Here is a 24109-nt window from a genome sequence, read left to right on the forward strand (position 1 = left end):
TAACCACTGTGCCACCGAATAGGTAATGGTTTCGTGGTCATCAGTAAATTCTTAATTCCAGATATTTTTTATTGAATTCAAATTCCACCATCTGCCATGGCGGGATTCGAACCCAGGTCCCCAGAACATCAACTGACTTTCTGGATTAATAGTCTCGTGATAATACCACTAGGCCACCGCCTCCCCCACTGTTCCAATTAATGGGCAGAAAAGGTTCTGCCTTCAAGCTTTATACTGGACAATCTATCCTGCGATTAGCGGAAAGCTATTAAAGTGTTGTAGCATCACAGTCACCGTCACCTCATCGAGCCATATGCTTCCCTCACCACAACCTGAGATCATTCAAAACCCTACAGACTGCTCAGAGTTACACCATAGTCCCGATGTCCCCCCCACCTTCACCCCTGTAAGCATTGGCCTACATTGGCTCCCAACACAGCAATGTTAAAATTCTCACCATGTTTCCAACTCTCTTCATTTCCTCACCCCCTCCCTATCTCTGTAATCACTTACAACCCTACAATCCTCTGAAATATCTGTGTTCCTCTAATTCTGACCACGTGAACATTCTTGATTTTAATCGTTCCAAGTTGTCTTCAGTCATCTCGGACCTCCCTCAATCTCTCCACCTTGCTTTCCATCTTGAAGATGCTCATTAAAACCTACATCTGTAACTGGGCTGTTGCTCAACTATCTAATCATCTCCGGATGTGTCTTGGTGACCCTGTGAAGTGCGTTAGAATGTTCAGCTGTATTGAAGGTGCTAGCTCAATGAAGGTTGTTGTTGTTATCATCCAGACACTTTGAGGGGCGGCATGGTGGCACAGTGGTTAGCACGGCTGCCACACAGCACCAAGGATCCGGGTTTGATTCCCAGCTTGGATCACTGTCTGTGCGGAGTCTGCACATTCTCTCCGTATCTGCATGTGTTTCCTCCGGGTGCTCCGGTTTCTTCCCACACTCCAAAGATGTGCAGGTAAGGTGGATTGGCCATGCTAAGTGTGTGTGGTTACGGGGATAGGGCAAGGGAGAAGGCCTGGGTGAGATGCTCTATTGGAGAGTCAGTATAGACTCGATGGGCCGAATAGCCTCCTTCTGCATGATAGGGATTCTATGATTCTATGTAGTCACTCCTGAAACATTGGCAACCAATTTACGCACAGCAAGCTCCCACAGAAGTCAGTGTGGCAGTGACCCGAGTGTTTGTTTCTTACAGTGAGGTTGGTTAAGGGATAGACCGTTGACCAGGATACTGGGGAGAACGCCCCCGCCTCTCCTTTGAAAGATTGTCGGAAGAGCTGTCACCCAAGAGGCCAGATGGGGGAAGGTCTAATCGGAAAGACAGCACCTCCGGCAGGACAGCATCCCCTCGGCACTGCAATGGAGTGTCAGCCTCAATGATGTCTTCAGGTCTGCGGAGTGGGGCTCGAACCCACAATCAGAATTAAGACTGCTACCAACTGAGCTGTGGCTGACAACACAGGAGCAGAAACGTACCATTGGCCAGATCTGGTCAGATGGCGGAGTTTGCCATCGAGTTGGCATTACTGGCCAAACGAACTGGTCCAGGACCAAGTAAGTTTCACAACAGGTGAAGCCTGGGGGTGGTGGGCACAGAGGGGTAGAGATGTTGGTGGAGAGCACCAAGGTGGGAGGAAGCACCCCCATTGGGCAGATGATTGCAAGGGAGGGGGGGGGTTCCAAAGTTAAAATGGAAGTCGTAGATGGATTGGATGTGCCTCTACAACCTCCTGCCTGAGACCTGAGTGGGGTCAGAAATATAATCCCTATAGTGCAGAAGGAGGCCCATCGAGCCTGCACTAACAACAATCTCACCGAGGTCCTATCCCCCTACCCCAGGTATTTGCTAATCCCCCTGACACTAAGGGGCAATTTAGCATGGCCAATCAACCTAATCCGCACATCTTTGGACTGTGGGAGGAAATCGGAGCACCCAGAGGAAACCCACGCAGGCACGGGGAGAATGTGCAGACTCCACACAGACAGTGACCCGAGGCCAGAATCAAACCCAGGTCCCTGGTTCTGTGAGGCAGCAGTGCTAACCACATATCTTTGGACACTAAGGAGCAATTTAGCATAGCCGATGATCCACCTAACCTGCACATTTTTGGACACTGAGGGGCAATTTAGCATGGCCAATCCACCTAACCTGCACATCTTTGGACACTGAGGGGCAATTTAGCATGGCCAATCCACCTAACCTGCACATCTTTGGACAATGAGAGGCAGTTTAGCATGGCCAATCCACCTAACCACTCGGCCCATCGAGTCTGCGCTGACAATAATCCCACACAGACCCTGCCCCCTTAACCCCACATATTTACCCTGCTAATCTCCTGATACTAAGGGTCAATTTATCATGGCCAATCCACCTAAACCGCACATCTTTGGACTGTGGGAGGAAACCGGAGCACCCAAAGGAAACCCATGCAGACACAGGGAAAACATGCAAACTCCACGCAGACAGTGACCCGAGGCCGGGAATTGAACCCAGGTCCCCCGCACTGTGAGGCAGCAGTGCTAACCACTGTGCCATCGTGCTGCCACTTTCAGTACTCTGCCCCCCCCCCCCACCCCCCCCCACCCCTTGCCCTTGAACCTCTACCGCCAGCCTGAAAAATCGAGGCTGGGTGGGAAACAGCTCTTGAGTGGTCATTAATTCTCTCTTGAGACAGGAAGGAGGCCAAGGAAAGAAAGGCCCTTTTTAAATGCAAGTTGTTGTTGTACCCATGGTGAAAACAGTGGCCATCCATTGGATAGTGTGGTGGAAAAATACATTTTCCATTACAATAGTCATTAAGAGCATGAAGTCATTGGAAATTCACAATGGGTCTGAGAGAATGATAAGAAATGAGGGTGGTAAGGGGGCGAATTGTTGCAGGAATATTTCAACACTCAGACACAAGGCTGACAATAAAGGAACATACGATGCTTGGAAGTAGAGACCTGTTAGAGTGCAAAAATATTGGAGACCATTAAAATGAAACAAATCAAGAGTGGGAAGAACCAATGACTCTGAACCTTCGTGGATTTAGCAAAGACAGCTTGTGCAATGATTTTACTGGTATATTTATTTCAGAATAAAATAGTGGATGAGGGTAATATTGACGGTATAATATATCTTAGCTTCTAGAAATCATTCAGCAGGGCTTAGTGTGGCATGAAGCTCACAGAGTGAGGGAGAAATGTAAGAAGCGGCTACAGGGCTGAGTGTAGCTCTCCCTGGTTTGAATTTCTAGTTGTGCACCTGGCACCCGCCATGGTGCGTACTGGGAATAAGCCAGTACGCACCATGGTGCTGTTTCCTGGCTAAAGTAGCACAGTGGTTAGCACTGCTGCCTCACAGCGCCAGGAACCCGGGTTCGATTCCCGGCTTGGGTCGCTGACTGTGCGCAGTTTGCACATTCTCCCCGTGTCAGCGTGGGTTTCCTCCGGGTGCTCTGGTTTCCTCCCACACTCCAAAGATGTGCGGGTTAGGAGGATTGGCCATGCTAAATTGCCCCTTAGTTTCAGGGGGATTAGCAGGGTAAATATGTGGGACAGCGTATTGTCAGCGCAGGCTCAATGGGCCAAATGATTAGGTGGATTACCCATGCTAAATTGCTCCTTAGTGTCCAAAGATGTATAGGTTAGGTGGATTGGCCATGTTAAATTGCCCTCAGTGTCCAAAGATGTGCAGGTTAGGTGGGTTGGCCTTGCTAAATTGCCCCTTAGTGTCCAAAGATATGTAGGTTAGGTGGATTGGCCATGCTAAATTGCCCCTAGTGTCCAAAAATGTGTAGGATAGGTGGATTGACCATGCTAAATTGCCCTTAGTGTCCAGAAATGTGTAGGTTAGGTGGAATGGGCTTACTAAATTGCCCCTTAGTGTCAAGAGGATTAGTGGGGCAAATACATGGAGTTACGAGGATAGAGGCCTGCCTGGAGGCGTTTGTTGTCGGTGCAGGCTCGATGGGCTGAATGGCCTCCTTCTGCACTGTCAGGACTCTATGATAATTCTATAAAGAGGTGACCCCCTGGAAGGATCAGGGAGGAATTTTCCTAATGATTCTCCTCTCATGTTCCTTAGCTTCTCTGCCTTTCCTGTGACACAGTGTCCCAGGATGGAACAGGCAAGCTGATATCTTTTCCCTGTCAGACACCTGTTGCTCAACAAATTACCGGGATAAATTTTCCTGATGTTTACATCCCTCGCCGGTCCTGCATCCATTTCTCGTTCCTCTCCCTTTAATTCTTGATGCTGTTTTATTTTTGATCTTTACTGCGATCTTACTCAGCCGTAGCCATTGAGAACACTCACTGACCCACAGTTTGGACTCTCCCCCTGCTCAGCATCCGCAGAAAGTCAATTTTAAGACATCTTAAAAGATGTGCCTTTTTCCATGGATCACTAACCTTTAACGATGGCCTGTCATCCCAGACTCACATCTATATATTCACACGTCTATATTTTCACACGTCTATATATTCCAGAATCCACAATGTATATAAATTGTACGGAAGTTGCATAAATTGTATAAAAGTGAATGTAGCCCAATCCATCACGCAAACCAGCCTCCCATCCATTGACTCTGTCTACACTTGCCGCTGCCTCCGAAAAGCAGCCAGCATAATCAAGGACCCCACGCACCCAGGACATTCTCTCTTCCACCTTCTTCCGTCGGGAAAAAGATACAAAAGTCTGAGGTCAAGTACCAACTGACTCAAGAACAACTTCTCCCCTGCTGCCATCAGACTATTGAATGGACCTACCTCGCATTAAGTTGATCTTTCTCTACACCCTAACTGTGATTGTAACAACACATTCAGCACTCTCTCCTTTCCTTCTCTATGAACAGTATGCTTTGTCTGTATAGCGCACAAGAAACAATACTTTTCACTGTATGTTAATACATGTGACAATAATAAATCAAATCAAATCAATTTTCTGTATTCATTTATAGGATGTGGGTGTCGCTGGCTGGGCCAGCATTTCAGAAACTACCATCGATTGTTATAAAAAGCTCACCCTAATTAATGTCCTTCAGGGAAGGAAATCTGCCACCCTTACCCGGTCTGGCCTACGTGAGACTCAAGATCCACAGCAATGTGGTTGACTCTTGACTGCCCCTCTGAAATGGCCGAGTGAGACGCTCAGTTCAAGGGGCAATTAGGGATGGGCAACAGCCCACGTCCCATGAAAGAGTGAGTGTAAATAAAGAACGTCCAAAGATGTGTGGGTTAGGTGATTGGCCATGCTAAATTGCCCCTTAGTGTCAGGGGATTAGCAGGGTAAATATGTGGGGTTACGGGGAATAGGGCCTGGGTGGGATTGTGGTCGGTGCAGACTCGATAGGCAAAATGGTCTCCTTCTACACTATAATTCTATGAATGTCCTACTCCTGCCATTCTTATTAGGGCTGTTATGTCACTGACGATAAAGATGGTGTTGATAGCTACTTGCTTTAGGGAAACAAGCACTGACGAGTCAACTGGACTGACTTACTGGTTCCAATGTAATGTTGGGAGATCCCATTCCTAACACTGTGTGGGAAACTTCCTGAGTGAGAATGATTCCAGGACTTAGAGTCATAGAATGGATACAGCACAGAAGGGGACCACTCAGCCTGCTTTGCCTATGCTAGCTCTATAAGCATGGTGGCACAGTGGTTAGCACTGCTGCCTCACAGCGCCAGGGACCCGAGTTCGATTCCCAGCTTGGGCCACTGTCTGTGTGGAGTTTGCACATTCTCCCCGTGTCTGCGTGGGTTTCCTCCGGGTGCTCCGGTTTCCTCCAAAGGTGTGCAGGTTAGGTGGATTGACCATGCTGAATTGCCCCTTAGTGCCAGGGGGACTAGCTAGGATAAATGCATGTAGTTATGTGGCTAGGGCTTGGGTGGGATTGTGGTTGGTGCAGACTCAATGGACCGAATGGCCTCCTTCTGCACTGTAGGGATTCTATGATCTATGGCATAAGATCAACTCACCTAAGAATCATAGAATGGTTACAGCACTGAGGGAGGCCAGACAGCCTGCTTTTCCCATGCTAGCTCTGTAAGAACGACAGCCTCAGGTCCTGCCATCTCTCCATTATCCTGAGAAATCTTTCTTCCCCCTTCAGGTAATTATCCTATTTCCTATCGAAAACCATAATGAAACTTACCCGTACCATGCCCTCATGCAGAACTTTCTGGATCGTAACTACTAACAGTGTAAAAGAACAAGCTCTTCCTCAGGTTAGCACTGATCCGTTTGTCAATTACCTTATATCGGTGTCAAAGAACAAAGGACAGTACAGCACAGAAACAGGCCTTTCGGCCCATCAAGCTTGCGCCGACACATGACGCCTCTGTAAACCTTTTGCCTCTACACGGTCAGTATCTTTGCCTATCTGTTCTTGTATCTGTCACTATTGTATCTGCTTCTACCACCTCCTCTGGCAGCGCATTCCAGGCACTTACCACCCTCTGTGTTAAAAACTTGCCTCTCACATCTCCTTTAAGCTTTTTCCCTCTTACCGTAAACCTATGTCCCCCTAATCATTGGCATTTATGTCCTTTGGCTTTTGACCTTTCTTGCCAATGGGAACAGTTTCTCCCTCTCCACTCTGTCCAGGTCCCTCATCACTTCGAACACCTCTATCAAATCTCCTCTCCCCTCCTCCATCAACAACAAATTCACCTCCACTAATTTATCAACCGAGATTAAGTCCCTTCTTCCTGGAACCGATACCGAACCGTCCCTAAAGTCTTCACATTCTTCCAAAAGTGTAGTGTCTGGAATTGGAGATGATATCCCAACTGCGGCCGGATCAAAACTCCATCGTCACATCCCTGCTTCATAAAGCCTAGGATTCCATATGCTTCATGAGTCATTTTTTCTCTCCTATTTATCGACTACAGCTCAGCCATCATTCCTACAAATCTCATCTCCAATCCCTGCCCTGGGGCTCGTCTCTTCCCTCTGCGACTGGATCCGAGACTTCCTAACCTACACCAGTAAGGATAGGCAGCAACACCTCCTCCATGATCATCCTCAACACCGGTGCCCCACTAGACTGTGTTCCCAGCCCCCTACTATACTCCTTATACACTTATGACTGTGTGGCCAAATTCCCCTCCAATTTGATTTTCAAGTTTGCTGACGACATCACCGTAGTGGGTCGGATCTCAAACAATGACGAGACAGAGTACAGGAATGAGATAGAGAATCTGGTGAACTGGTGCGGCAACAATAATCTCTCCCTCAATGTCAACAAAACGAATGAGATCGTCATCGATTTCAGGAAGTGTAGTGGAGAACATGCCCCTGTCTACATCAATGGGGACGAAGGAGAAAGGGTCGAGAGCTTCAGGTTTTTAGGTGTCCAGATCACCAACAACCTGTCCTGGTCCCCTCATGCTAACACTATAGTTAAGAAAGCCCATCCCTAAGCATCACCGCTCACAAACCCCACCAACGCTTCTACTTTCTTAGAACAAAGAACAGTACAGCACAGGAAACAGGCCCTTCGGCCCTCCAAGCCTGTGCCGCTCCTTGGTCCAACTAAACCATTCGTTTGTATCCCTCCATTCCCAGGCTGCTCATGTGACTATCCAGGTAAGTCTTAAACGATGCCAGCATGTCTGCCTCCACCACCCTACTTGGCAGCGCATTCCAGGCCCCCACCACTCTCTGTGTAAAAAATGTCCCTCTGATATCTGAGTTATACCTCGCCCCTCTCACCTTGAGCCCGTGACCCCTCGTGATCGTCACCTCTGACCTGGGAAAAAGCTTCCCACTGTTCACCCTATCTATCCCCTTCATAATCTTGTACACCTAGAAGACTAAGGAAATTTGGCATGTCCACTACGACTGTCACCAACTTTTACAGATGCACCATAGAATTCATTCTTTCTGGATGTATCACAGCTTGGTCTGGCTCCTGCTCTGCCCATGACTGCAAGAAACCACAAAGGGTCATGAATGTAGCCCGGTCCATCACGCAAACCAGACTCCCATCCATTGACTCTGTCTACACTTCCTGCTGCCTCGGAAAAGCAGCCAGCATAAATCAAGGACCCCACGCATCCCAGATATTCTCTCTTCCACCTTCTTACGTCAGGAAAAGATACAGAAGTCTGAGGTCACGTACCAACCGACTCAAGAACAGCTTCTTCCCTGCTGCCGTCAGACTTTTGAATGGACCGACCTTGCATTAAGTTGATCTTTCTCTACACCCGAGCTATGACTGTAACACTACATCCTGCACTCTCCTTTCCTTCTCGATGAACAGTATTCCTCTGGGTGCTCCGGTTTCCGCCCACACCTCAAAGATGTGCGGGCGGAAACCGGAGCACCCCCTGAGTGTCAGGGTAATTAGCAGGGGAAATATGTGGGGTTAGGGGATATATAGGGCACAGGTGGGATTGTTGTCAGTGCAGACTTGATGGGCCGAATGGCCTTCTGCACTGTGGGGATTCTATGATTCTATGGTATGCTTTGTCTGTATAGCACAAAAGAAACAATACTTTTCACTGTATACTAATAATAAATCAATTCAAAATCAACCTGTTCTTCTATGATTTGTGTCCATATAAACCTCAATCTCTCTGCTGCTGCACCTCCTTTAGAATTGCATCCTTTATTTCACACTGTCTCTCCTTATCCTTCCTCCAAAATGTCTCACTTTGCACTTTTCTGCATTAGATCGAGGTGTACAGGATTATGAGGGGCATGGACAGACTGGATAAGGAACGGCTGTTCCCCTTAATTGGAGGGTCAGTCACGAGGGGACATAGGTTCAAGGTGAGGGGCAGGAGGTTTAAGGGGGATGTGAGGAAAAGCTTTTTTACCCAGAGGGTGGTGAGGGTCTGGACTGCGCTGCCTGGGAGGGTGGTGGAGGCGGGATGCCTCACATCCTTTAAAAAGTACCTGGATGAGTACTTGGCACATCATAACATTCAGGGCAATGGGCCAAATGCTGGGATTAGGTGGGAGTTCAGGTGTTTCTCGTGTGTCGGTGCGGACTGGATGGGCTGAAGGGCCTCTTCTGTGCTGTATATATCTATGATTCTAGGTTTTATCTGCCACGTGTCCATCCTTTCTTGTCCATCTCCTTTTGAAATCTATCAAAGCTTGAAGGGTTAAATTACAAGGCCAGGTTCATTAAACCAGTTGTTCCCCCGAGTTGAGGGGTATTCTAATCGAGGTGTTTAAAATGATTCACATGTTGGGGAATTATTGCCTCTGGCGAGGGAATCGAGAAGAGATCATCTTCAAATTAGAACGCAGTCACTTAGCAACAGTGCAATCAGTTTTTCCACAGAAAGGGGAGTGGGAAACTGGAACGCCCCCCAAAACGCTCGGGATGGTGTGTCAGTCGGAACTTTCATTCCTGCGATTGACTGATTATTGTTGGATCAGAGTATCAGAGAACATGGAGCAAAGACAAGTAAATGGAGTCAATACACAGGTCCGCCATGATCCAATGAAGTGGCTGAATGGGTTAGAGGGGCTGAATGGCCTCCTTCTGTTCTGCTAGTCATTGATTTTACAACATCCTCTCTGACTGAAGGGCCATTACCCCTCAAAGTAAATCATTCAAGAGGGTAAATCAAACTCCAATGGTCTGCACACACACACACCCACACACACACACATACACCCACACACACACTCACACACCCACACACACACACATACACCCACACACACACCCACACACACACTCACACACCCACACACACACTCACACACACTCTCACACGCACTCACACACTCTCACACACACACACACTCTCACACACACACACACACACACACTGACATACACAGACACACACACCTACACCCACACACACACACCCACACACTCTCACACACACTCACACACTCTCACACGCACACTGACATACACAGACACACACACCCACACTCACACCCCACACACACACACACATACACCCTCACACACACACTCTCACACGCACACACAGACACACACGCCCCCCCACCCCACCCCCCCACAGACACACAAACATACACACAGAAACAACCCCATACACACACACACCTGACTATGAAATGTTCAGAGTTACAACCACAGTCTCTAGCTGGGTAAATGCTGCAGTGGAATCCCTGAACTTCCCGTACAGGGAGCTAGCTCAGTGTGACTGGTGTGCCTGCATTTTGACTACAAGCAGTGTCTTTTCTCTCTCTCCCTCCGTTAAGTGAGTCTGCAAATCAGGCGTGGAACATCATGCAGCTTGATTCCAGCCAGTAATGGGTCTCAGTTTAGTGTAATCCTGCCTGATCCATTGTAATGCTAGCAATGCCTCACATAGCCATAGACACAAACCAGAGGGGAAGGGGCTCCTTAAACAAGTGGCGGTCACTTCACAAAGGCAGCGCTGTCTGTGGCACAAAGGCAGCAGGGCAGAATGAAGTCCCAAAGCTGTTTAGAGAGAGTCACAGTCAATGCACCCCCGGGGTTGCTGGGGGGTGGCGGGGAGGGGGGGGGGGGGGGGGGCTGCTGGTCGTAGAGGAGGAAACAAGACAGCGAAAGGAGTTCAGGCCTTGGCATCTCCCCATGTCCTTGGACATGTGTGTTTTGCTGCTCGATTGAAACCGACCACACTTCCATAGTCTGTTTCATGGGACCACAGTCTCCATCGTAACCAAAAGAACTAGGAACTGGAACAGGCCATTCAGCCCATCGAACCTGCTCCATCATTTAACAAGATCACGGCAGATCTAACACTCGCCCAAGTCCACAGATGTGCAGCTTAGGTGGATTGGCCATACTAAATTGCCCCTTAGTGTCCAAAGATGTGCGGGTTAGGTGGATCAGCCATACTAGATTGCCCCTTAGTGTCCAAAGATGTGCAGGTTAGGTGGATCAGCCATGCTAAATTGCCCCTTAGTGTCCAAAGATGTGCAGGTTAGGTGGATCAGCCATGCTAAATTGCCCTTTAGTGTCCAAAGATGTGTAGGTTAGGTGGATTGGCCATGCTAAATTGCCCCTTAGTGTTTAAAGATGTGCAGGTTAGGTGGATTGGCCATGCTAAATTGCCCTTTAGTGTCCCAAGATGTGCAGGTTAGGGAGATTGGCCATGCTAAATTGCCCCTTAATGTCCAAGGATGTGCAGGTTAGGTGGATTGGTCATGATAAATTGCTTCTTAGAGTCCCCAAGATGTATACAGTAAGAAGCCTCACAACACCAGGTTAAAGTCCAACAGGTTTATTTGGTATCACGAGCTGCTCCTTCATCAGGTGAGTGATGTATAGGTTAGGTGAATTAGTGGTATAAATATGTGAGGTTGCGGGGTTAGGGAAGATGCTCGTCTGGAGAGTTGGTGCAGATTCGATGGGCCGAATGCACTGTAGGGATTCTATCCTAGGGTCTTGGGTGGCAGGGTGGCACAGTGGGTAGCACTGCTGCCTCACAGCGCCAGGGACCCAGGTTTGATTCCCGGCTTGGGTCACTGTGGTGTGGAGATTGCGCATTCTCCCCGAGTGGGGTTACGGGGATGGGGCCTGGGTGGTATTGTGGTCAGTGAAGACTCAATGGGCTGAATGGCCTCCTTCTGCACTGTAGGATTCTATGATTCTATGACCATGGATTAGACTGTTTCCTCTTGCTTCCTGTATCAACTTGACTATCATTTGCAAACTGTTCTTGGGATGTAGACAGGTTAATGATAAAAGGTGATGGATAAAGTAGACGTGGAGCGGATGCTTCCTCTTGTGGGACATTCTAGGACGAGAGGTCACTGCCTTAGGATAAGGGGCAGCAAATTTAAAACAGAGTTGGGGAGAAACTACTTCTCCCAAAGGGTTGTGAATCTGTGGAATTCGCTACCCCAAAGTGCGGTGGATGCTGGGACAGTGAGTAAATTTAAGGAGGAGTTAGACAGATTTTTAATTGGTAATGGGTTGAAGGGCTATGGGGTGAAGGCAGGAAAATGGGGATGAGGAGCATATCAGCCATGATCGAATGGCGGAGCGGACTCAATGGGCCGAATGACCTAATTCTCTCCTATATTTTATGAACTTAATAAGGCGGGTGTGACAGTGCCTCCTCAGGAATGGTGGTGTGGTCTTTGTATGCGCTTTTGACCTGATTCTGACCTATTGCTATCTATTTTTTGACCCTTATCACTCTAGTTTGCCCTGGGAGGCAAAGACTAAGAGGAGATCACTGGTCATTGTATCACCGTCTATATTCTACTGGGGCGAGGATAATTACAACTTCAAGCTCGTCTTGTGGTGTTAGATTGGAGAGGCCGGAGCTGTTCTGTCTGAGGAATGGGTTGAGAGGAGGCTTGATGGAGGTGGACACGGTGGGAGAGAGAAACTGTCTCCATTTGAAGAAAGGACCAAGAACCAGGAGCTCAAACGTGATTGGTTACAAGAATCCCAGGTGACACCTGGGAAAGTTTTTTTTTATCCAGGAAGTGATTTGCGTTTGGGTTGCCTCGACCGAAGGCAGATTCGATCCTGCCTCTGAAAGGCGAACTGGATAATAGGGAAAAGAATTGAAGGCCCGGGAGTCAGGCCAGCTAAATTGTTCTTGTGGAGAGCCAGCACAGGTGCCAAGGGCCAAATGGCCTTCTTCGGTGCTATAACCACTCTGTGATTGACAACTTTTTAATTGTTTCCTGTCAAGTTCAATATTTCACGAGTTATTATAGTAAGTGTGTGTATATTGGTGAGTACCGGCTAATGTGCAACAATGGGAAAATACTCTGGGTGATACTGGAATAGTCAGTGTACAGTGTGGGCGGCACGGTGGCACAGTGGTTAGCACTGCTGCCTCACAGCACCAGGGACCTGGGTTCAGTTCCCAGATTGGGTCACATTTACAGAAACACACCCTTTGGCCTCACCTGTACCTCTGGTTTTGCAAATGAACCTCCTTCCACCCTCTTTTTGTGCAACCCATCAGCATATGACTTGCACGGTGGCACAGTGGTTAGCACTGCTGCCTCGCAGTGCCAGGGACCCGGGTTCGATTCCCGGCTTGGGTCACTGTCTGTGCGGAGCCTGCACATTCTCCCCGTGTCTGCATGGGTTTCCTCCGGGTGCTCTGGTCTCCCCCTACAGTCCCAAAGACATTGGCCACGCTAAATTCTCCCTCAGTGTACCTGAACAGGTGCCGGAGTGTGGTGACTAGGGGATTTTCATTGCATAGTTTCATTGCAGTGTTAATGTAAGCCTACTTGTGACACTAATACATTTTTAAGTGTCATTTGTACACCTGCAACACTCGATGCACATCTGTAACATTCAGTGCACCTCATTAACAGTCAACAGGAAAGGAAGAAGCAAGATTGGCATTGATATAACATTTTTAACAAACACTGGAGGTTTCCAAGTGCTTCAAAGCTTTTGGAGTGCCTTCACTGTTCTCGGAACTGTGGCAGCCAATTTGCAGACAGCACACTCCCACAAACAGCAGTGTGATAATGATCAGATAACCTGTTTTTCTGCTATTAAATGGGGGAGAAATAGTGGCCAGCACACCCAGGATGACTCCCCCCTGCTCATCTTGGCAATAGCGCCATGAGGATCCACTTCCATCCACCCGAGTGGGCCGCTAAAATTGTAAAGTCAGCACCTTCACAATATACATCACTGACAGTCCGTATATACCTGTAAAAGTCAGAGCACATTACTAACTATCATTCCACAGCCATAACAGTCAATGGTCATCAGTAACAGTCAGTATACACCATTAATAAGAGTCAATGTATACCTGTGGCAGTCAGTGTACACCCAAAATACTCAGTATACTGAGGTAATGGGGAGGCACGGTGGCACAGTGGTTAGCACTGCTGCCTCACAGCATCAGGGACCTGGGTTCGATTCCTGGCTTGGGTCACTGTCTGTTTGGAATTTGCATGTTCTCCCTGTATCTGCGTGGGTTTCCTCCGGGTGCTCCAGCTTCCTCCCACAGTCTGTGACATTCAGTTTACACAGTAACAGTCAATGCATGCCTGTAATAGTTAGTGTATACCTGTGACAGTGACTGTACACCTTTAAGAGTGTCCACCAGTGTACATCAGTAAAAGTCAGTATAGACCTGTTACTGTACAATGGTAACAGTATAGAAACACAAAGTGTAAATCATTATTAGTCTCTGAGCATCAAAACAGTCAATATCTACCTGTAACAGTCAGTGCACATCTGCAAGAGTAATTCTACATTAGTAGCAGTCAGTATGTACCAATCAGTGTATATCCGTAATAGCGTACACCTGCAACAATGCACACTTACATTTGTGAACACAGGTTCCAGTCAATGTCAGTGTACATCTGTACCAGTGTACACCAGTAACAGCCGGTGCCCGCCTGTCACAGCCTGCGAGGGTCATTGTACATTGGGAGAAGTCAGTATATACCTGTGTACAACTGTAACAGTCTGTGGATACTTGTAATAATGTAGACCTGTAACTATCAGCTTACATCTGAGGCACCCAGTATACAGCCGTAGCAGTGTACTTCAGTGACAGTCAGTGTACATCAGTGAGTCAGTATACACTAGTATACACCTATAACTGTCAGTGGACACCTCTGAGTAATTGTCAGTGTACACAAATGACAGTCACTGTATCTCAGTAATAATTAATGTACAACTGGTATAGTCACTGTAAGCCTGATGTAGTCAATGCACACAAGTACTGGTCAGTAAAATTCAGTGTACACCTATAAGAGTCAATGTACTCGTACTACTGTCTACATCTGTAACAGTCAGTGCACAACACTAACAGTTATTGTACATTATTAGCAGTCAGTATACAATTGGAATACTTAGTGTAAACTCTTAACACACACTGCACATCTGTATCAATATGTTTAGACCTGTAAGAGTCAATGTACACATGAAATATTCAATGGAAATCTGTAACAATCAGTGCACACCATTAGCAGTCAGTGTACATTGGTCACAGTCAGAGTGCTGATGTAACAGATGTAAGTTTATTTATTAGTGTCACAAATAGGCTTACATTAACACTGCAATGAAGTTAGTGTGAAAATCCCCGAGTTGCCACACTCCGGCACCTGTTCGGGTACACCAAGGGAGAATTTAGCATGGCCAATGCACCTAACCAGCACGTCTTTCGGCCTGTGGGAGGAAACCGGAGCACCCGGAGGAAACCCACGCAGACACGGGGAGAACGTGCAGACTCTGCACAGACAGTGACCCAAGCCGGGAATCGAACCCGGGTCCCTGGCGCTGTGAGGCAGCAGTGCTAACCACTGTGCCACCGTGCACAGTCAGTATAGATCAGTGTGCACCACTAACAGTCAGTATACACTTGTATATGTCACTAAGTCAGTTTATATCAGTAACAGTCAGTCCACACTTGTAATAGTCAGTCCACACTTGTAATAGTGTACATCATTAATAGTCAGTGTACATCATTAATAGTCGATGTATAATAGTTAGCATACATAACTAACAGTGTACATCTTTAAGATTGTGTATATCTCTAATAGTACATTTCAATGACACCCTGAACGTCTTAATAATAGTCAGTGTTCACCATAGCATTGTCCGCCCGTAAGCGTGTGCAATGATAAATCCAGGTACACCTGTAACAGAGTGTGAACCAGCATCAGTTTGAGCTTTGTAGTCAGTCAGTGTGACACTTAGTGTAAATCAGCAACAATGTCGGTACCAGTCAGTGTACATCTGCGGCTGTCAATTCCAATAACTCCCTGCATCTGTATCGCTCAGTGTGTGTTACTGTGCGGGCACATCTTCAGATCAGTCAGTGAAAATCTGCAACAGGCGAGCTCCCAACACAGCAGTCAGCGGCGTGGACTGAGGGCGGCTGTGAGCACTGCTGACGGCTGGTGAACATCTGCAACAGCCACCGAGTGTCTGTAACAGAACCCATCTGCTGGGGGGGGGGGGGGGGGTGGGGGAGTGGTATAATATTCTGGAGCAGCCCCTGAGATTTCAGCACTGCCACTAACGGGATCTGCAGCAGTGTCTGTGTTACAGCCATTCCCCCTTTATAACCCCAAGGAGAAAATGCTGGAAAATCTCAGCCGGTCTGGCAGCATCTGTAAGGAGGGAAATGAACTGACGTTTCGAATCCAGGTCATCCTTTTGTCAGCTCTTTTTCTCTCCTTCCAGATGCTGCCAGACCTGCTGAGATTTTCCAGCATTTTCTCTTTTGATTTCAGATTCCAGCACCCACAGAAATTTGCTTTAATCCCGTTTATAATCGGCGTGCTTAAAAATTAACTTGCTCCCCAATTCGTTTTACGTCCATCCTGGGAGCTTCGGTGCTCATTTGAGTTTTTTAAAAAAGTGTATTTGTCAGTCACAAGTAAGGCTTACATTAACATTGCAATGAAGTTACTGTGGAATTGTCACTCTTGTAGACATGAAATATTGGGCGGTGGTTCAGACCCTGTACCCCCTCCCCACACACACAAGTTCCATTACCAAATATATGAACTAGGGGTTAACTCAGAAGTTTGCAATCTAAGGTATATGAGGCATTGCAGACCTATAGCTCCTGTAGCAGCGTGTCCCAGATAATAAACCTGGCGTTTAAGAGAGACATTATCCTATTTCATTCACACCTTTGGGTGACTGGATGTCAAAATGCAAAGTGCGGTTGAAATAAACGCTTGCAACAACCAGTCCGGACAATAGCCCTCTTAAATTATTCGTTGGGGGTGACGGGGGGGAAACTGGCACATTTTAAAACCGTCTAGCAAACCATTGTGGAGATTTTCACCCTGACTGCTATCCTACAGTGACGCCTGGGAACAGCGATGTCCCTGGGTACAGGAGCCAGCGAAGAGGAGAGAATCTTAAATTAGCACCTCTGATCACTTTGACACAACGAGTTTCGGGATCTTTAAAGGAAGGATTCTTTTTTTGACACAGTGGGTCTCCCTCCGAGACAAGCTCCGAGTTTTACGATCATTCGATAGCAGTGCAGTCCTTGCAGACAGGAATGGAGGCGAGGTGGAGAACATTAGCTATTAGCTGACTAATAGATTTTTATTAGGTACCATCTAACTGCATTTTAAAAGTGAATATCACTCGCACATATATTAAAACCCTCTTGTAGCACCTCAGCCTGGCCACAGTTAAGCATCTCTTATTAACCCCACGTCGTGGCGACTTGCAAGGCAAAATATCTCACTGACAGCACATCAGACTGCGTTCCAACATCAAGATCGATTTGTATTCGAGAAATTAAGACACTCTCCCTAAGCCCACCCTGTGTCCACATCAACATCAGGGACACTTACATTTTCTTTCACAAAGATTAATTCCTCTTACGCAATTTCTTAACCCTCACGTGTATTTTACAGCGACTTTAAAAGAAAATTAAGGAGACCGTAATTAAGGAGACAGAGGAGGCGACGGCCGGGTGGTATGATCGCGAGACTATTAATCCAGAAACTCAACTAATGTTCTGGGGGACCCGGGTTCGAGTCCCACCCACGGCAGATGGTGGAATTTGAATTCGATAAAAAATTATCTGGAATTAAGAATCTACTGATGACCATTGTCGATTGTGGGGAAAATCCATCTGGGTCCTTTCGGAAAGGAAATCTGCTATCCTTACCTGGTCTGGCCTATATGTGACTCCAGAGCCACAGCAATGTGGTTGACTCTCAACTGCCCTCGGGCAAAACTAGGGATGGGCAATAAATGCTGCCCAGCCAGCGACACCCATGTCCCACGAATGAATTTTAAAAAAAATTGAGTTCATCTTTATCTGTGATTGACAGAAATTAGTATGAGGGGGACGGGGGAGAGGAATGCGTTAATGATTAATTGATTAATTAATATTCTTCCTGAAATAAAATCAAAAATACTGCGGATGCTGGAATCTGAAACAAAAACAGAAAATGCTGGAAAATCTCAGGTCTAACAGCATCTGTAGAGAGAGAAAATACAGCCAACGAAAGTTTCGTCCCTGTGTACAGGAACTAGTGAAGAGGAGATTCTCGCCCCACAGATGCTGTCAGACCTGCAGAGATTTTGCAGCATTTTCTGTTTTTGTTTTACATTCTTCCTGGAGTTGGTTTCTGCTCCCTTGTCAACATGGGAGATGCTGACTCTATTTCCCTGTTCTTTTGGGGAGGGGGGCGGGGGGTGGAGAGAGAGACCTGGGAAGGGAGGATGGGGGAGGGGGGGTGGGAGGGGTGGTTGCTGTTCAGTACTCACCAACCTCACCAAGAGAGTTACAAATCAACTTGGGTAAAGTGAAGCATCTCTTTCTAATACTGCATAATGCGTCTGTCGCTGAATCCTGATGTAAATCGCGGTTTGAATGTCTGTACATTCCCCTAAGATAAAAGCTAATGCTGGAAATCCCAAACAAAAACGGAAATTGCTGGAAAATCTCAGCGGGTCTGGCAGCGGATGTGGAGAGAGAATAGAGCCAACCTTTCCAATCTCCCAGCGTTGACTCGCCCTACCTGACAGCTAGCGTTCTTGAGCATTGTAATGTACTTATACATCCTTTGGTACTCTGAGTGTATTTTCCCTCTCTCAGTTAACGAGTATCCGCATTGTGGACACCGCACCCCCTCTTTAAACCCGTTATCTAACACACTTAGCAGCAAAAGGGGGGATGTTAATAAATATTGTGTGGTGTAACTCGCAGCTCTGACCATTGCAAACACTAAAGATGCTTTCCTTCACGCGATGGGGGCTTTCTGAAATTAAGATTAATTAATAAATATCCTTACCAAGCAATCACTAATCACTGCACCCCCTCCCAGTCCCACTTAACGAACTAATTGTGACCTAAAGGGTGGTTTTATACTGGCCAATGATCCCGGGGATTGGATGTGAATTATAGTCCTGGGGAGGGAGGGGGAATAATTATTAAATATTTGGGGGTATGAATGATTAAGTATTTGGGGGAAATAATTGTTAAATATTGGGGAAAATAATTATTAAATATTTGGCGGGTAAATTATCAAGTATTTGGAGATATTAACTATTTGGGGGTATGAATGATTAAATATTTGGGGAAATTATTATTAAATATTTGGGTAAAATAATGAATAATTATTTGGGGATAAAGGATTAAGTATTGGGATGGACTCTGCAAAGTGCAAGGAGATAGCTTTTGAACTAAGTTATATTTAAATATTATATTGATATTAATCCACCCCTCCGAACATATATATGAAAAGTTGTCACCGTGCATTCTCAAGTGTCATTTTTAATAGTTTCCTGACGAATACATATGGACCCCCCCTGATTTACTGAATGTAAATGAGCAAGTTGTACAAGGGTTGAGGGGGGGGAGTGGAATGAGATTCAGCTCCAAACTCTATTCATTCCAGGAAGTATTGCGGGCCACTGACTATTAGGACAAGCTATTTCTTAACCTCCCCATCAAAATTAATCATTTGGACTTAATTTTAAGCGCAGACAAGTTGCTGTTAATTTAGTGCGGCGTGTATGAGATGTAATGAAAAGCGAGGTGCTAGTCTCCTCTCCTGGGGCCCATTAATCACTGAACTGGGACGTGTGGGCTTGATTACAATTTGCGAAAAAATTCATTAAAAGCCACGGCGATTGGCAATTTTTATCTCTCCCCGCGATCTGACTCATTAAGCAGCCAAATTAAAGCGCTGATGATGGCCGCAGTGACAGCGATCAAATGTCCCGTTGTTTATCTTGCAGTGCCTACATTTCCCCCGACTTGTATCGTTTATTAAGGGTCAGTAACAATGCGACGCTGTCACCGTCGCTGGAGTGGGAGAGGGGCTCTTATTTTGAGTGGGATGATCTGTTGTGGGGTGTGGGGGTGGGTTGGGTTGGGGGTGGGGGGAGATTTACCCTCAGTCCCCTGCGACCTTGTTTGATTTAGCCACAGGGGCATTGGGAATTCTTGGTGAGTTCTTGAGGCAAGTGATGGGGGGGGGGGGGGGGGGGTCTCTCTCGTCTGTGTGTGTGTTCAATTTTTGCCCATTTGGAGGTGTTATGACTCTTGGGAAATAATCATGGCTGCAAAAAATACTACTATCCTAAAGCAGAGAGCAAATAAACACTTGACCCAATTTACCCACACCGCAAGTTGCACACCTTAAAACGCCCCTCGCAACAACGACAACAAAAAACACCCCTTACTATCATTGTTCAGTAACTTTGGGCTCCTCATTTTTTGAACCTCCCTCCCTCACCCACTCCCCAACCACCTACTCGCAGGCAACTGTGACAACTCAACTGGGTTTGTTTTAATTCGCTTGTTGCATGGAATGGTGGCCAACGGTTGTATCATCCTTTCGACGGTAAGGAAGATTAAATCAACGGCGGTAATTCTATAATAAACAAAAACGTGTCACCAAAGTGTTCGTTTGATTAACTGTTCCCAATTTTTTTAGTGTTGAATCGACTCCCAGAACAGAAGAAATTGCCCCAGTAAATATATCCCTCATATTTTAGCTCTACTTCCTGTAGTTAGTCTCATGAATTTTCACCGTTGAAAGATATACTTTTGCTTAATGTAGGACTATTAACACTATTTTTATATATATATATAGTGAGTGAACCCACAATACTGGGTCAAACCCAGTTTCATTCCCTATTTGGGTTTGCACTTAGCCGGGAAGTAAGTGCGATCCTCCCCGCTTTAGAATGGACAACAATTTGATCTTAATGGGAGGTTCAGATCATCTCGATTCCTCATCGACTATCCGCCGCCCCTATTCAACCTCCTGATGCCCAAAGCCATTTCTCGCCTCTCAACCCACCCCCAACGCTCTGAGGTTGTATTTTCTTTAAAAGAACCAGACCAGCAATCCGACCCCCAAGGAAATCGCCCAACTCTGTTGTGCCTGCCCCCAAACAATCTCAATATATATATAAAGATGCGCCTTAAACTGGAAGGAGAGAGAGAGAGAGATAGACTTGGCAAGAATTGAGTGCCCTTCGAATTTATTCAACACTCATTCTTTGCTGTTCTGGGGGAGAATTGTCATCATTTGTAAGAAGTGTCCTCCACTCTCGTTTTCTCTTGAAAGGGACAGAATGCAAAATAAATTAACACCATAGTTTTTTATATATATATAGCCACAGTCCCCTCTTGGTTAAAAACAGTTTGGAAAGTAAATTCCGGCATGGGAAAAAAAAAGTAATATATAGATATATATATTTAAAAGATTTATCACAATGGTAATATCTGCAGTTACATTTTTTAAAAAAAAACAAATATTAAATAGCAATACTTTACGGAATTTACCTTTGTGGGATTTGATGACACAAAGCATAAAAGTGGTTAAACACCAATATAAGAGATGGGCTAAATGTTAGTATCGAGGTCCCCTTTTTTCCCCTCCGGGAGTGTAAAATTCGTGCACTGTACAAGTATTTCCACATCAGTCAAAATACTGTATATTTTTTGTCTCTCTCAGTACTTATATATAAACAAGTATAATTATTTATTCAGAATAAATAGGAGTCTGTCCGTTGGCAAGTCTTCAAATCATTCAAAAAAGAGATGTTTGTCCTTTTTGTGTGGGTGTGTGTGTGTTTTTTTTAAAGTGTCTGAAAGTTTATTTTGTAGCTAAATTGTTTGTTTTTTGGTTCCCCCCCCCCCCCCCCCCCCTTCCTCTTTCAAGGTCTTGGCTGTTCTAACTGCTGGTGTTGACTTCTGATGGCAAATCTGCTGACGTGGACAGGTATGGGTACCACAATCTTGGGGTTTCTGGAGGGTTCCCCCGATTTGGAGTTCGCATTGCCCGCTTTCACCCGTTTCCACTTGGCCCTCCTGTTCTGGAACCAGATTTTGACCTGGACCTCGCTCAGCTTGAGGGAGTGGGCGATCTGTGAGCGCTCGGTGAGCGACAGGTACTTTTTGCAGTGAAACTCCTTTTCCAGCTCCAGCAGCTGCTCGCTGGTGAAGGCCGTTCTCCTCCGGCGGTTCTTGCCGGACGCCGTGCCCGTCGGGTTGCCCGGGTTGGCGTGATGGGCGCTCTCCTCCAGCCCCGGGCACCCGTCCTCGCCCCGCTGCAGCCCCGGCGCCGCCAGGTTCTCGTCCGAGCTGTAATCAAGGTCACTCTCCATGGAAAAACTTTCCTCTTTGCTCCTGCAGTCATCGTCCGCCTTCAAGTCTTCCTTCCCCTGGCCCCTACTCGAGGTGACAGCACCTGGGAGAGGGAGGAGGTGAGACACAGAGAGAGGCAGATTTTTAAACCCCAATAACGAATCCATCCCTGATACATCCGCCTAATTAGATCACAGCTCATTATTTTAATTTTAAAAATACCCTTTTCTGGAGTTCAGAACATGCTGAGTTGTTATTCATCACTTTCACTTATTCGTTAGCCGAATTTGAATGAACTAGCTTACTTGTGTTTTAAAAAAATCATTGGAATTAGTTAATAAAGACACCTTGATAGAATGGTTCAACAGAATGTTCAATGTGGGGGCAACGGATACATAAACATACACACACACAGAACACACACACACAACGGACATAACACATCACACGCAAAAACACATAAAACACACAACGAACATAAAACACACAACACATCACACACAAAACTCACATCTAACACAACACACAAAACACACATAACACACAGATAAACACACACAAAACATACATATAATACACAGATAAAACACACACAAACACACATATAACACACAAAAACATACCTGTAACGCACACAAAGCATACATATAACACACACAACACATAACACACACAAAACTCAAAGCACACACATCAAATACACATCTATTTGTAATCTAAGTATAAAATGGTTCAACATTAATTTTCAGTAAAGAGGAACTCTCTCTCACACACACACAAACACCTCTATTAACAACTTAAGTGTAAAATTGTTCAAAATTACACTTCAGTCTGCGGGAATTGACAAAAGCACACAGAGAGGAAAAACACCAACACATCTATCAACAATTCATAGTTCAAAATGAGTGTTCAGTATGGGGAGAGAGGGGGATTCACACACACACACAGAGACATGTCCTGTGAGCAATTCATGTGGTAAATAAAGATTTGATCAATCAGATTTGCAGAGACTTATTTCCATTTGAGTTGGAGGATAGAGAGAGAGAGTTGCCCTGTAACCGCGGACTGTAGCCGCCCTCAACACCCAGCGCATAACAATGTGGAACTTTTAAAAAGATTCTTCTCCCCCCCCCAACACTTCCCCGCCCTCCCTTTAAAGATGTGATCTGAGCAAGTTGAGAGGGGCTGCCGCTCGGTATTGTCTTGCAAGTCATTTCAAAAAGAAAAAAATAACAAAGAAACGGGGGGAAACTGAACAGCTGGATGCAGCCTTTGATGTTATTAAATAGATACTGACTGTTGATAAATCTCTGCCTCTAAACATTGCTGACTGGATATTTTGTTTGCACTTACCGATCACTGCGTGCACGGTGTCAGACACTGGAAATGAAACAGCCGAGTTATCCTTACAGACCAGCGCCTTGCCTTCCTCCCCCTCTTGCTGGGTGCCGCTCTCAGCCTTGTCCAGGGTCACCAGCGCCTGCATGAACTTCCTGGCCGGCTCCTGGTGCTGGGAGCTCGGGTAGCTGCGGCTGCCTTCCCGGTGCCCGGCAGTGTGGCCATGAGTGTGGTGACGGCCATCCCCTGGCCTAGGCTGGTGCAGAAGCCGTTGGAGAGAGAGCCGGCGAGGTTGCTGACCTGGTGCTGCTGCTGGTGGGGGTGATGGTGGTGGGTGCTTGGCAAGGCGTGCAGGCTGTGCTGAGGCAGGGCAGGCGGGGGCAAGACCACCGGCCGGTAGGGCATGAACATGGGGTAGCCGGTGTAGACAAAGTGGCCGGCGCTGCTCTGGGGACTGCTGCCTATCAGTGAATCTATGCTGAACGCGGTGCTTGTTCCCAGTGGTCGCTGCATCGCAGTCAGTGGGCTGAAGTCGGCAAACATACAAACTAAAGAAAGGGGGGGGCTTAGGACTCAATAGTCTGGGTGCACAGAGAGAGGAGGAGGGGGGTGGGGGAAGGGGGAGGGGGAACAAGCCTTCAAGATGCAGGACTCAACTCAATTGCCCCAGATGATTTGAGCTTCAGACATCATCATCCTTCGGGTGAAGAGGGAGTATTGGGGAGGAAGGAGGGGGTTCTCCT

At 46.6% G+C, this 24109-nt stretch overlaps 1 protein-coding gene across 1 annotated transcript; it reads right to left on the reverse strand.

Moving 5' to 3' along the window:
- Window positions 1–21598: 21598 nt before the first annotated feature.
- On the reverse strand, window positions 21599–23879 carry gbx2 (gastrulation brain homeobox 2). The gene is given in 3 exon segments (XM_078229268.1): window positions 21599–22131; window positions 23382–23565; window positions 23568–23879. Coding segments are annotated over 3 exon segments (1029 nt in total).
- Window positions 23880–24109: the final 230 nt, after the last annotated feature.

This window comes from Mustelus asterias, chromosome 14, assembly GCF_964213995.1.
Source record: "Mustelus asterias chromosome 14, sMusAst1.hap1.1, whole genome shotgun sequence".
NCBI classification, from domain to species: domain Eukaryota; kingdom Metazoa; phylum Chordata; class Chondrichthyes; order Carcharhiniformes; family Triakidae; genus Mustelus; species Mustelus asterias.